Source organism: Pleurodeles waltl, chromosome 11 (assembly GCF_031143425.1).
Source record: "Pleurodeles waltl isolate 20211129_DDA chromosome 11, aPleWal1.hap1.20221129, whole genome shotgun sequence".
NCBI classification, from domain to species: Eukaryota; Metazoa; Chordata; class Amphibia; order Caudata; family Salamandridae; genus Pleurodeles; species Pleurodeles waltl.
The window spans coordinates 923,596,069-923,608,914 of record NC_090450.1 but is presented as its reverse complement, the minus strand read 5'-3'; the positions used below and the strand labels follow the sequence as shown (position 1 = coordinate 923,608,914).

Below are 12,846 nucleotides of genomic sequence, written 5' to 3'. Positions count from 1 at the left end.
CCTGGCCAGGTATGTAGAGCCTCTTGGGAGGGTAGGTGCATGTTACTTCTGGTTGCAATCCAGTCCCAACTGAGCGAATAAGTAACATGGCTTCTAAGAAGATCTAAGTTGGCCAACAGTCTTCTACATTTTACTTTGGTACATCTTTGCACGTGCAGTCCTTGACTGGTATCACTAGAAGTGACACGCCATGATCTGTTCTCAAGGCCCATTTCCAATTTAACTGCCATAAACCATCAATCAACTCGTTTTAAAAATTGCAACCATAATTATTTGGAAAATAAATCTTTACCACCATGTGTTACGCTTTTCTATGTAGTACAACATCCATTGCTTTTAATAGTATCTTGGCACAGTTTATTTTCTCATGACCAGCATTGGGAAGTCTTAGCTAGATTCTGTTCTTATGGGGGATCCAGGCTTGGTATCTGCAGCTTCGAACTGTAGCTCTGTTCTCAAAACCCCAGTTTAATGGAGGTGTCTGAACCGGAGAGCCGTTTTATCCCCCTTAATCGAGTGTGTATTTCCTTGATCCCTCGTTTGTGTCTTCTTGTGTAGGAGTGTGATCTCACTATCAATGTGCTCCCTCTCCCCATGTCTACTACCGTTTAGTTGTGATTATGATCACATTGGTCTCACGTGAAGCTTAGTCTTGCATCTTTCCACCAACCCTATGAGTGCCCGAAGACAAGGGAGCTAGCTTTTGCGCCACAGTGGCCACAGTTCAGCTTCCCAAAAACAAATTAAGGCTTCTACATGCTTGATCCTTTAACCCACATTTTCAAAGTGTTCACACAAGCCCTTGATTATCAAACATGCTGACATCTTCTAAAACATGAAGACTTTACCTCCAATTTAATTTTTTCAAGCTCTGCTCGAAGCATCTCTATTTCACTCTTCAGGCTCTCGATTTGAAAGTCCCTGAAAGTAAAAAGGGAAACATGTATCACCAACATCCGGAGGGCCTGCTGGTTCCTATTCATAGCTAGTTCAGCGATTCACTTACCGGTCATCCTTGACAAAGCCATTGGGTGGCCCAAAGTTTTGGACAAACAAATCTTCCACAACCTACAACAAGTAACGAATACAAAAGATTAATCAAAGTATAAACGCTCTAGTAATAAAAACCTACACAACCTAAATACAGTTTTCTGGTGAGAAATCGCCTTTTTTATGTTCTGTAGCACTATAGTCCAAGTCAGACATTTTCACTTTGAGTTGAGCTGTGTTATAATCATGGACACAAGCAAGCCTCAGTTTTCTCACTCTTCTCACATCGCTGCTTTACTAAAGATGTCTCTGGTCTCTGTTCATCATTTAATCCCATAATGTATAGAGAATAATGGTGACAACATGGAGATTGGGTTTGGAGCTTGTCATCATTTACTCTGATTTTAACTCCTGTGCACGGGTAATTCCGTTTCCCACCCACTGGAGGTTGACAAACTGAATACTAACAGTACTTACACACAAGAAAACTACAGAACCAAAAACTATTTAAAATATAAGCAAAAAGGAGGTCTATGGAATATTAACAAGGAGCTATATCATTGCTTTTCCTGTTGAACTGATGGCCGCCACCCACCCATCTACTGGCTTCTGTTATCAAGTAAAGAAACCTAAGGAGCAAAAGAGAAACTGTTGAATAAGCCTGCATGAGAATAGTTGAGTTACAAGCATGGTTAATGTAAATATGCCCACAGATTTAACCACTTATAGCTAATAGTGACCACCAAGAATCCCAACAATGGACAGAGGTCAATGGTATGAGACCTTGGTGTGTAGCAAAATTGTAAAACTAGAATCCTTCTATAAGGGCAAAGATCTATTTGCACATATGTATACTTCAACACGTAAGTATACTATCAATGAAGCCACCAACACAAACGGAAAACTTTTCAAGCCAATCAAACACTGAATCAACCTTCTGCACAACCCACTTATTCCTCACTCCACAGAACAGTAGAAAGCCATTAACCTCTTCAGATACAGAAGTTCAGCACATCGACAATATCAAGCCTGCTTCATCTCTTACACTCACCCTTTGCATAGAATCAGTCACATCTCAGCCTTCAAAGCACCATCACTTGCAGATCACGCAAACATACTTCCTTAAAACCTTGTTCTTCATCAAAGCTCTCACTGCAGTGCTATCTCGCCCCTACTCATCATTGTCAATGTCTATTTCTATTTCTTTATTTGTGAGGCGCATGTTCAACAAAATGGCACATTGAAGCTAGGAACATGATACGAGCAAAGGTCAGAATTCTAACAGAAAAGGAGAGTTTTTAAGGCTTTCCTCAACTTCAAATGGGAACAGATACATTTCATTTGAAGAGGGAGGTTGTTCCAGAGGCGTGGACCAAAACAGAATGAGGTTCAACCTTCAATGCTTAAGCGTTTAAACCCTGGAACAGTAAACAGCACGTGGGAATTAGATCAAAGCTGTCTTCCAGTGAAATGATAGGAGAGCGGAGATTTTTCTCTGCTCTACTAAACCCTGTGCATAAGGCATATTATCGTAAATTGAATACTCTGTCACTGGAAGTCACTGTAGGGTCTTTCTAACTTTGCTCACAGAGTCACATTTTCTTATTTGACAGAATCGTCTTGTGGCAAAGTTTTGGACTCATTGCAGCTCCCTCATTTACTTAAGACCTATCCAACTACTGGCTGATGACTCACCTAGCACTCATCGGTAAGATCCCTAAAAATGTTCAACTCCAAGATCACATTAATGCCAAATGCACAACTACAAGTTTGGCTACAGATCACGCTGCAGCACAGAGATCGTTACCTTACACATTGTAGAGGATGCCCTCCTGACCAGAGATGAAAATGACCCCTGCCTCATGATACTGCCTAAGCGTCATTATACTGCCTGTTTTCTCACATGCCTTTGACACCATCGTCCATCTCACCCTCATGCGCACCTTTGAGTCCCAAATGGATTCATGAGCAATGTCTTTCAGTGCTTCCTCCTAGCTTTCCAACTATCACCAAATTGGTCACATGGCACCGCCAGGTCCCAAAAGTTCCATATCATGTGGGGAGTACCCCAGGGTTTCATACAGTCCGCTGACATCTTCAGACTGCATGGAGCCGCTTGGTGCTCTACTCATAGCAGCATCAAAGTTTACCAGAATCTTTCAACTCTTCTTGAAAGTCCTCTCCTTCAGACATCCAGTGCCTCAAACACTGCATGTTCATCATCCTCACCCTGACCAAAGCCTAGCTGAAGCTCCACCCAACCATGACAGAATTCCTGTTATTTGCTAAGAACAGGAAACGAGAAACAATATAAACCTGGCTCAATGACATGAACCTTGATGGCTGTGAACTCCAACTCTCACTGAATGCCACGTCTTTTGGATTCACCCTGGACAAAATCCTCGCCCACAAGAAACACATAGGCATAAAAAAACAACCTTCTACCAGCTCACTCTTCTAAAGAAGGTGAAACGGTCTCTTTCAGAGAGCAACTTCAGAACTGCTGTTCAAGCACTCATACTCTTGGATTTGGGTGTCGGTAAAGCTGCACAGCACAGCCTTCCAGACTCCATACTGGTGTACTTTAGAGGCATCCTACAGGCTACAGCTCATCTCACCAAGGGCCTGAAGAAATATGATCCCATCGCCCCCGTCCTGATGGAACTCCATTGTCTCTCCTTGTTGCTCCGCACCATCTTCAAAACCATCTGCATCATTTACAAAGCCATTACAATCAGCACCCACACTTATTTTGTAGAAATACCCAAAATCTCTGGTGGTCCACGGCACACCCACAGCAAGGCAACAACAGATTGCAGACTAAGTAGTGTAAAAATGAAAAAAACAAGGCAGCAGGCCCTTACTGTCAATTCACCCAGGATCTGGAATAACATCCCCATAGTCACTCAAATGGTGCTCCAAATTAGGAATGAGTTTAAGAAGCACCTCTTTAAATAACACATCACAAAGCATTAACTGATCACAAACCAGCTGCCTCTCCTATTACTTGTTGACTTTATACTGGTCTTTGACCCTGTATGGCACTCTACTGCCTTCGGTTTGTGCTATAAAAAGCCCACGTGCCTACATACACATACATATTAATATTTATACTGTGTGTCAGGATCTGTACTAGCCTACCACCTCTGAAAACATACCGAAGATGGGTTTGTATTTGGTTTTATATGCTTATGAAGAGAAATGCTTATAACCATATATGTAATCGTACAAGTTACTTACCTTCGGTAATGATATATCTAGTAGAGACATATTCTAGTTGCAGATTCCTCTGACGCCTGGGGGAAATTCTAAGGTAAGGAATCTGTAACTAGAAGTCTCTGTCAGATACAACTGTTTTGTCTTTTAATCAATTATAAATTTTATTTTCCATTTTCTTGAGGCTTCCCTTGACAATATTATTCACAAACCTTTCATGGCCTTAGCCAGCCTAGAAGCCATAGTGCTCAACTTTTTCCAGGAGTATAACTCTGTTTACAACCCTGGCAAGGGAAGTGGGATTTTGTGAGAAGAATGGAGTTAGTGTTGAAGGTAGGAATAATATCTTCCCTTCAAAGCGGTCCTGAGCTTCCTTGGGGGGGGGGGGGGGGGGGGGGGGGGGGGGGGGGGGGGGAGGGAGGAAGAGCCTCACACCTGAATAGTTAGTGAACAAAAAGTTTCTGTCACGTGGTCTTCGTGCACTTACTTGCATGGAGAGAAACACATACACAATTTGCAAGTTTTTAGGTCTTAGTTCCAATAAACTTCTAGCGAGATCTCTGGTCGGTTGAAATGACAATTGTCATCTATCTTTTGCTTGGCTACCTGCTATTTTTCATTAAACGCTAGTTGGGCCTTGGGCTTCCCGACCTGGTGTGGTTTTTTTTTTAACACACAAGGCTGTGATTATGCAGTGAGAAGCATTAATAAAGTGTGCACACAGATTGAATTAAGTGCAACACTAAACCTGTCCAGCAGATGGCAGCCAGAAGCAACACTTTCAGATAAATAAGTAGCACTTAAGGGGTAAGGTCAGGAATTTTGACCTCATGAATAGCCTTTGACATTTAATTATGGTGACGTGGGCAAATTAGTTTTGCAAATATTTTTTTTTCTCTTTTGTCGCCGTTCATGTTTGCAGTTTGATTGAGTGTTTTGCGCTGCTCGTTTGTACGGATGTTTTGCTTTAGTTGTTTTGTTTATTTTAAATATCTTTCTTCTGAATCTCTAATGTTTTGGACGCGGGAGTGCGTCGTAAACATAAATGAAACAGGTATTCAAATGCCCATATGGAGAATATCAAAAGCCAGGCACAAAGCAAAGATGAGGCCCACAAATTTTAAATAAGGAGGACTACCGAAAGTAAAGAGGAGGAAAATAAAAAAAAATCCCTAATCGAGGAAGAAGACAAAACGGATAAGGGATACACAAAAAGAACACGAAACAAATAAAAAAACAAGGTCGTTGAATAAACATGTAAAAAGAAACGTATGCAAAGCCCAGTATGAACGCAAAAAAGAAAACTAGATTGTATGAAAGCAATGTGCAAAAGAATGTGCCTGACCCGGTGTTCATTACATTTTCGGTTCACGGCCAAAACTTTGAAGTGAACTGTGACGCAGACAGGAAGCAGGCCCAGGCCTGATTACCCAGTCCAGGACTTTTCTTACAATTCTTTCACTTGTACGCATAGTAAGTGACCAAATGTATTTTTTTAAACTCTAAAAAGGAAAAAAACATTACGTTCAGCACTTACATTTATAGGCATACTTTTAGGTGGTGGGAATGCTCTATTAAGTGCACAAGCAATTATTTAAACCGCCACGAGGTAAGAAACAACATTATCATGAACACGGAGTTCTTTGTGCTACAAGGATGAGTTACCAGTGAGGTAAACAACACCACAGCCCTCATTACCTTAGACGACAAGAAAAGAACAAGGTGTGCCTAGACCCGGGGAGGAGGGTGTGGCACTCAAACCCTCCAGCAGCCAGGCAGAAAAATCACACGTCTACAAGTAATGAAAAGCCGTGCCTGTTAAATGTACCTCATGGCGCTACATGGTGAAACTGCTCCAGAATAAAGCAGGAACTTTTCTATATCTTATAATTAACCACCATGTGTTTGTCCAGAAATGCCACGGGGAGGTTGCAGTAATCATGAAAGCTGACGCTAGAGGTCCCTAATTTGGAGCAGTCAGGTTCCACCTTTGAGAACAGAAAGCAGCCCTGGTACTTTTACTGTCTGTCAGCTTGTTCTAATTAATATGATGAAGGTGCTGGCCAATTTTGAATTATGTTGGAACTCGTTACGATTAAATAATTTTAATGAAAAGTCGGTATTTCAAAATAACCAACGTGCTAAGAAGAGGTTGATTTTTTTTAATGCGATTTTACACAGAAACATCAATTACTATAAATTGCATCAGACGTGAAAAGTAAAATGAATATGTGATGAGTGGACCCAACCAGACCAATGGCTTTATCGCTTTGGTTCAAATGCAAAACTAAAAAATTAAAATAATGGAGACTGTAAAACAGATGGTTGAAATAGTCCATACCTCTTTAAGAGACTGCCTGCTGCAAGGGCTTAGATACCCAATGCAAAGGCGAGGGGGTGTTGCATCATACCAAAGCCTACATGGGGATCGGCAACTATCCACACTCACACTCGGTGCACATTCTACAAATCAAGGAATTACTGATTGTAGGACTTACCTGATGGTACAGGTTACCAAGTGGCTGCCTTTCACGTCTGTGCGCTATAACATGATCAATGTCCGGAAACACTGTCATGATGATTTAGAGCGCAAAGTGTTTTACTATGGAACGCCATCCACTTGACTATCCGGAATTAATCCTCTCTTGAAATGCCATAGAAGGTTAAAAATACGGCTTTTCTTTCCTCAAATATCTGTTACAAGTAGTCTGTAGCTACAAGACTGGTTTTGTGGTTTAATTCATCAGCACCAGATGATCATCTTTAGAAATACACAATACTTTATCAATGCCCTACATATGATGATGAACCCTTGGTGGGAGCGATTTCAGTCGTGGCTCATGCAATGGTGGCGGGGCGGCACGCGAGGGAGGCAGGTGGAGTGAATTCAATTAAAAATAAAACAAATTACCTGGGCCGCCGCAAGAACAGCGCTGCTCCTCACCTCTTCCTGCAGGAACAGGCTCCCAGCCTGCCCTGCGCTAACAGCGTCAGGATTTGCTGAGAGCCCCCTGGCGGGCGCTCCCAGGCAGACTGGGAGCCCTGTGCGCATGTGTGTTTGGCGGGCCCGAGACGGCCGGCCAAACAGACATGCGCTCTGAGGCGGTGTGCTTGCTCATCAACCCCGTGGCCCGCCCCTTTCCCCCAAAATCAATAATAAACAAAGTTTATTATTGTTTTTGTGGAAAAGTTTTGCAGCTGTCGCTGCCCTTATGGAGGAGCGGCCCCTAAGGGATTTATCTTTAAAGTTGTACCTGCTGTCACAGCCTTCATTGGGAGCCTGGCCTCCAGCTTTGGGATGAAAAAATAGTATTGCAGAATCAGCATGGAAAAGGACTCAAAGCACTTTACAAATACTTGTTTGCTTTTCTGATCTAAAGAACAGTAATGAATGTTTATTTTTCAGAATTACTGCGCCAACCAGTCCCATTAGACAATGGAGAATGGAACTGTGTACTCTCATTACTAAGGAAGAACCTCAAAGCCTCCCCTTGTTATCCAGACGACAACGATCCAACAAATAATCTTGCAATTGAACGATCAAAACGAAATATTCTGCTTACACAGTTACTTTCAATTAAACCAAACGCTCCTAACTCTGCCCTCCTCGCTAGGCAAGAAACTACCTCAGTCAACAAAATCCACAGCTTTGGGGACATTCAAGACCATCTTAGAGTACCAGGTCCTGCTACTCAGAGCCCTGGTTCTCACAGACTGGATTTCGCTGACCACCAAAAAATACAATTTAGCAAAGTCAAAGCTTGTTTAAGTCTGTGAAAAACAGACCACACCACATCCACACAGTTCCTGGGAAAGAGAAATTCCAAATCCTATCATAATAAAAACCAACTGGAGGTGAAAAGCAATTATAGCTCACCACACTCTCCACAAAATATCCCCAACCAGCACCTAAAATCTGAAACAAAATCCTCTACAGGCAAAAACATGCACTCCCATCAAGGAGGCAAACTTTGAAATATGGACCTTAACTGAGGCTAAGATGGATGAATGCTTGGATGCATGATTCCATTTATACTTTATACCGGTCTGTCTGTAAGAGCTGAACCGAATGCCCATAAGATCCCCCTTATATCTACTCTTAGACTTCCATTTCAGCCGCTGCACAACTTCAATCTGGGTTGTGACTCCTACTAAAGTTTTTGCCAATAATGTACGTCTTGGAGATTTGTAGGCACAAGACAGTAACTATTTTGTACTGAGGTACAGCGCACTGGCAGCCTCACCAAGACATAGGTCACCTTAATTATCACCAAACACATGCATTTTTAATATTTGAGGTCTTAATCTATCAGCTGCGTGTGATGCGGACCACAGGTGCATGCCATGAAATCAAGACTAGGCGAACATTGACACCCCCCACTCACCGGCTGTTCCACCGGCTGCGCAGTGCTGATCTCGATCAAACTCTCGGGCTCCTCGTCTTCGGGGGGCTCGCTGGCCTCGTTGGGAATCACCACCACAGGCTTGACGTGCTCTGCCAGGGCTGAAGCTCGCAAGAAATTTGGTGGGTTCTGTACTCAAAAGATCAATAGGAAAACAAAATGAGGCTTCATGGAAGACATATTAGTTCTCAGGCGGACTACTGAGACTTGCAGCAATGTTACACAGTCAAAGACGGACTCACAAGATCGACTTCCAAGGGCCTGTAGAGGATCTTGCCACTTTGTGGCTGAACAAGCCACTGGTACTTTGTCTCAATGTCCTAACACTCACTCTGGCTCCCCAAAGACACAGGGGATGTGAAAATGGCTTCATTGCATGCTTCCAAAGCCTGCAACTCCCTCCCCACCCACCTCCGCAAGACCCTGGACCTCCTACTCTTCAGGGGATGTGAAAATGGCTTCATTGCATGCTTCCAAAGCCTGGAACTCCCTCCCCACCCACCTCCGCAAGACCCAGGACCTCCTACTCTTCAGGAAGAGCCTTAAAACCTGGCTTTTCGAACAGTGATCTCCCGTCCCCTCTCCCCCCACCCCCTAGCGCCTTGAGACCCTCACGGGTGAGTTGCGCGCTATAAATGTCTCTTTGATTGATTGATTGATTGATTGATTAGTTCAGTAGTGTAACTAGAGAAGCAGGAGATTTGTACTTAGCCTGTATCTTGGAAAAAACACCTGATCTTGAGGAGATCACTATGCCCTGGTCTATCTACTGCGTAATTAGCAAATATTGAGAGTGCCTATAAAAGGGGACAACTCACACATTGACTGCTGGGTTGTGGGTGAGAATTCTATACTCGCGAGACTGGTTTGCCTCAGGAGTTTCAGCTGCTGGCCTTTGGTTCTTGCTACCTTTGCAAATGAGGTTCACGTTCACAAGATGAGTCTTACTTTTTGGGCCTTAAACACTTGCCGACAGTCAGTGAGGACTGGGGCAAGGCAGGTTTTCCGTATAACCTCTAGGCAAACAACCATATCTTCAGAAGGAGTTTATGCAATTTGTCTCATGAATATTCATAGTGGAAATGCACAATGTCTTACTCACATAATAACTAACTTCAGCCCTCAGGAACAGGCCCATATAACCACTTTTTTTTTAGGAAGCAAAAACTAGGATCAGCTCCAAGTTGTATTTGCCAAAATAAATTATTTCACAAACAAGTAGAAATGCCTTAGATCGTCTAAATGTGCAATACCTGTTCCAGAGCCATTTCTCTTACCAAAAACGTTCTACACATCTATAAAACATTTGTAAAATCTATTTTCTGTGTGCAGTTTATCTGAGGGGAAAAAGACGTAATGTGGTATTCTGCAAACAGTACCTCATTTTAGGTAATATCTACACCGTACATGATATTTTATTTTAATACACTGAATACCTTCAGTATGCCCATACTCTGTCAGTCTATAAGTAACATCCTTAAGGGTCTGAGGAGGATGTAGTTCTGAAACGGAAAGATTGCAGAGTTGCCAATGGGACACCTGACCGGGCAATTTGCAGGTCGCAAGATCAGTTCTTAAGTGGCCGTCTTTGCCTTTCTCTCTTGCAAGGTCAATAAACTGAGTGACACTAAGTGGGGTAAAAATAACACCTGTTCAAACCATTTTGAAATGGGCAAACCAAAGTTAACCAACATCACTTTGCATAATACGACTGGTAATCCCACTATTCAGTTACACATCTGGGTCCTACAAGACAAGCAAAAACATTTTTGGGATTTAAAAAAAACAAAACTCAGGTACAGATGGCAGCTTGTCAGCTGAAAAGTCAACAGCTGATGGCAGGCAGGCAGTTGATGAGATTGGGATTATTCAATGAGGGAAATCACGGAAACCCAAGAATCAAATTGTAAATTGGAATTGTCACCCCAAAGAGAGGAAGAGAACTAACTGGTTGGCCTGAATGACATCTAAGCTTTGCCTAATGTTTGTGGGTGGCACTGCTACTCAGAGGTGCTCTAACATTCCATTATTTTATTTATATAACGTTCTTAAATAGCTCACCTACACCCAAAGGAAGTAAAATGCAATATATAGAACCAGAACAACTCATGTTACAATGCCACGCAATGTACAACACACCGGGCCTGTTCTGGCTTTAGGCCGGGGGCATCTTGGTTGCTTGGAACTGTGTGCCCATAATGTGTGGCGGTAACAGCGAAACTACAAGTCCCAACATGCACCACAAGAAAAATCTAGGAGTGCCTCTAGGTGTTACAAGTGGCATGACATCACTTGGCAGAAACTAATGTTTTATGAGAAGAAGGAAATTTCATGGCACTGATTTTATCAAAATATCTAACAGTTTTTTTTTTTTTTCATAACATTTCTCAAAATTGCTCGTCTCAAACATCGTCTAGCCAAGAAAAGCGTTGCTAAAATCTGCAGAACAAAGAATGTGCAACCACTGTGTTACAAATAATGTGACTAATGGGAAATGTTGTTGGAATGCACTCCATCACCTCTTAGCCCTTGCCAATGTCCTCTTGAGGTGGATCTAACCATACGCGGCCCCACAACATCTCCAAAAGAGCTCTGCAGCTTGAACTTCTCGGCTATGTCCCTGTTACATGAAATAATGATCTCCTATCCCTGGACAAATACATATTAAACGTTTTACACATTGTGAAACTTGTGCCCATTGTCATGTTCTGTTAGAGTGGGTAAGAGGACATGATAGCAGGACCTTAGATGTAGGGAGCTTTCGGGATTAGTTGCTGAAAAGCTGAGGGTTGTGGATATCCTTTAGCTCAGTCTTAAACAGTCTAAGAGTTGGGACAGATCGTATGATATTGTGGGTGACACTTCATAAATTGTTGCCGGTGAGTGGGGGCAGCTCCGTGGTTGCTGTGGGAGAATTGGGACAAGTCACTGTAGGATAGTTGGAACAGGTTGTTATGGAAGAGGGACGGCAGCTCGTAGTTCTCAGTGTGACAATGTGGTCACCGTGGGAGAATGGGGACAGCTCGGGTGTGCGGACAGCTTATACATTATGGGAGAGTTGGGACTGCTCCTAGACCGTTGTGGGAGAGCAGGGACAGCTTGTTGATTGTTATGGTACAGTGGGGACGGCAGTAGATTGTTGGGTGAGAGTTGTGACACCTCGGAGATTGTCGTGGGAGAGTGGGACCACCGCAGAGATCGCCAAAGGATAATTGGGACAGCTTGGAGGTCGTCATGGAAGAGTTGGGACAGCTTGTAGGTTGTCAAGGGAGAGCTGGTATGTTGTTTGGGAGAGTTGGCGCAGTTTGTAGGTTGTCATGGGAGAGCTGTGACAGTTTGCAGTAGTTTAGGAGTTTTGGGACAGCTAGTAGGTGTGCAGGGTGCATTTTCCAATAGAGAGGACCCACTAAGCTGAAAAACTTGAACCTTGATGCAACACAGAAGGGTTTTGAGTGATGAGCAATACAGGAGGATGTTTTTCTGCCTTTGAGAGTTTTGTTGGTGAGATGCAGATTGAACTCAAAGGTACAGCAAGCGTGGAAGTCCATGCCCTTAGAGTCAGAGCCAAATCCAATCACATAGATGGGAAAGCTTTAGACAAAGCCTTGTAGGTTTACTGCAGAAACTCCCATGGATCTGTTCTGCATCTCTTGCTTACACTTTACAACAACCTTGGAGCAGATAATGACCTCACCATCCTACATCATACCAAACTGCAACAGTGATCACTGCACTTACGTCTGGTAGTCGGGGAATCTGGATCAGCCTTTTGAAGTATAACATCTCAGATGCACGTTTGAAGAAGTTTCTGAGACTACAAAGGAGAAAAAGGAAGGGATTTTTATTTGTAACTGAAAGGAGTATTCAAGAACATTTTATTTCATGCTGGTCACATCTGGCGCTTCACTTGTTACCTGTGGAACTGCTCATGGAATCTGTCCCTGTGACCTTGCAGTGTATCTGCCGGCAGACCTAGAACCAAGAAAAACACACTTGCTGAAGTAAAAAAAGCAAAGATGAGGGACGTATCCAAAAGCACTCTCTCAGGGGAGCAAATACAGCATGGGGCCTAGAAGAGTCTGTGAAATGGTCACCCAAGTATGAGGTCCGGCTCATTCATGTGTATAGTGATGTAAATCAACCAACCAAACCAACCAGGAACTTCCATATTTGACTTCCAAACCAACGTAAAACTGTTTTACACATAACAGAAGGGACCAAGAAAGCTATGACTGGA

The 12,846-nt window shown here is 43.0% G+C and overlaps 1 protein-coding gene across 1 annotated transcript in view; it reads right to left on the bottom strand.

Annotated features, from left to right (window-relative positions):
- Nucleotides 1-12,846, bottom strand: part of HIP1R (huntingtin interacting protein 1 related) — a 360,114-nt gene that overhangs the window by 154,298 nt on the left and 192,970 nt on the right. Inside the window, exons 9-13 of the mRNA XM_069214961.1 lie at nucleotides 12,524-12,581; nucleotides 12,348-12,423; nucleotides 8,592-8,738; nucleotides 1,007-1,068; nucleotides 849-921 (exon numbers count right to left, since the gene is read on the bottom strand). Coding sequence (XP_069071062.1) covers nucleotides 849-921; nucleotides 1,007-1,068; nucleotides 8,592-8,738; nucleotides 12,348-12,423; nucleotides 12,524-12,581 — 416 coding nt within the window. The remainder of the gene's footprint in view (nucleotides 1-848; nucleotides 922-1,006; nucleotides 1,069-8,591; nucleotides 8,739-12,347; nucleotides 12,424-12,523; nucleotides 12,582-12,846) is intronic.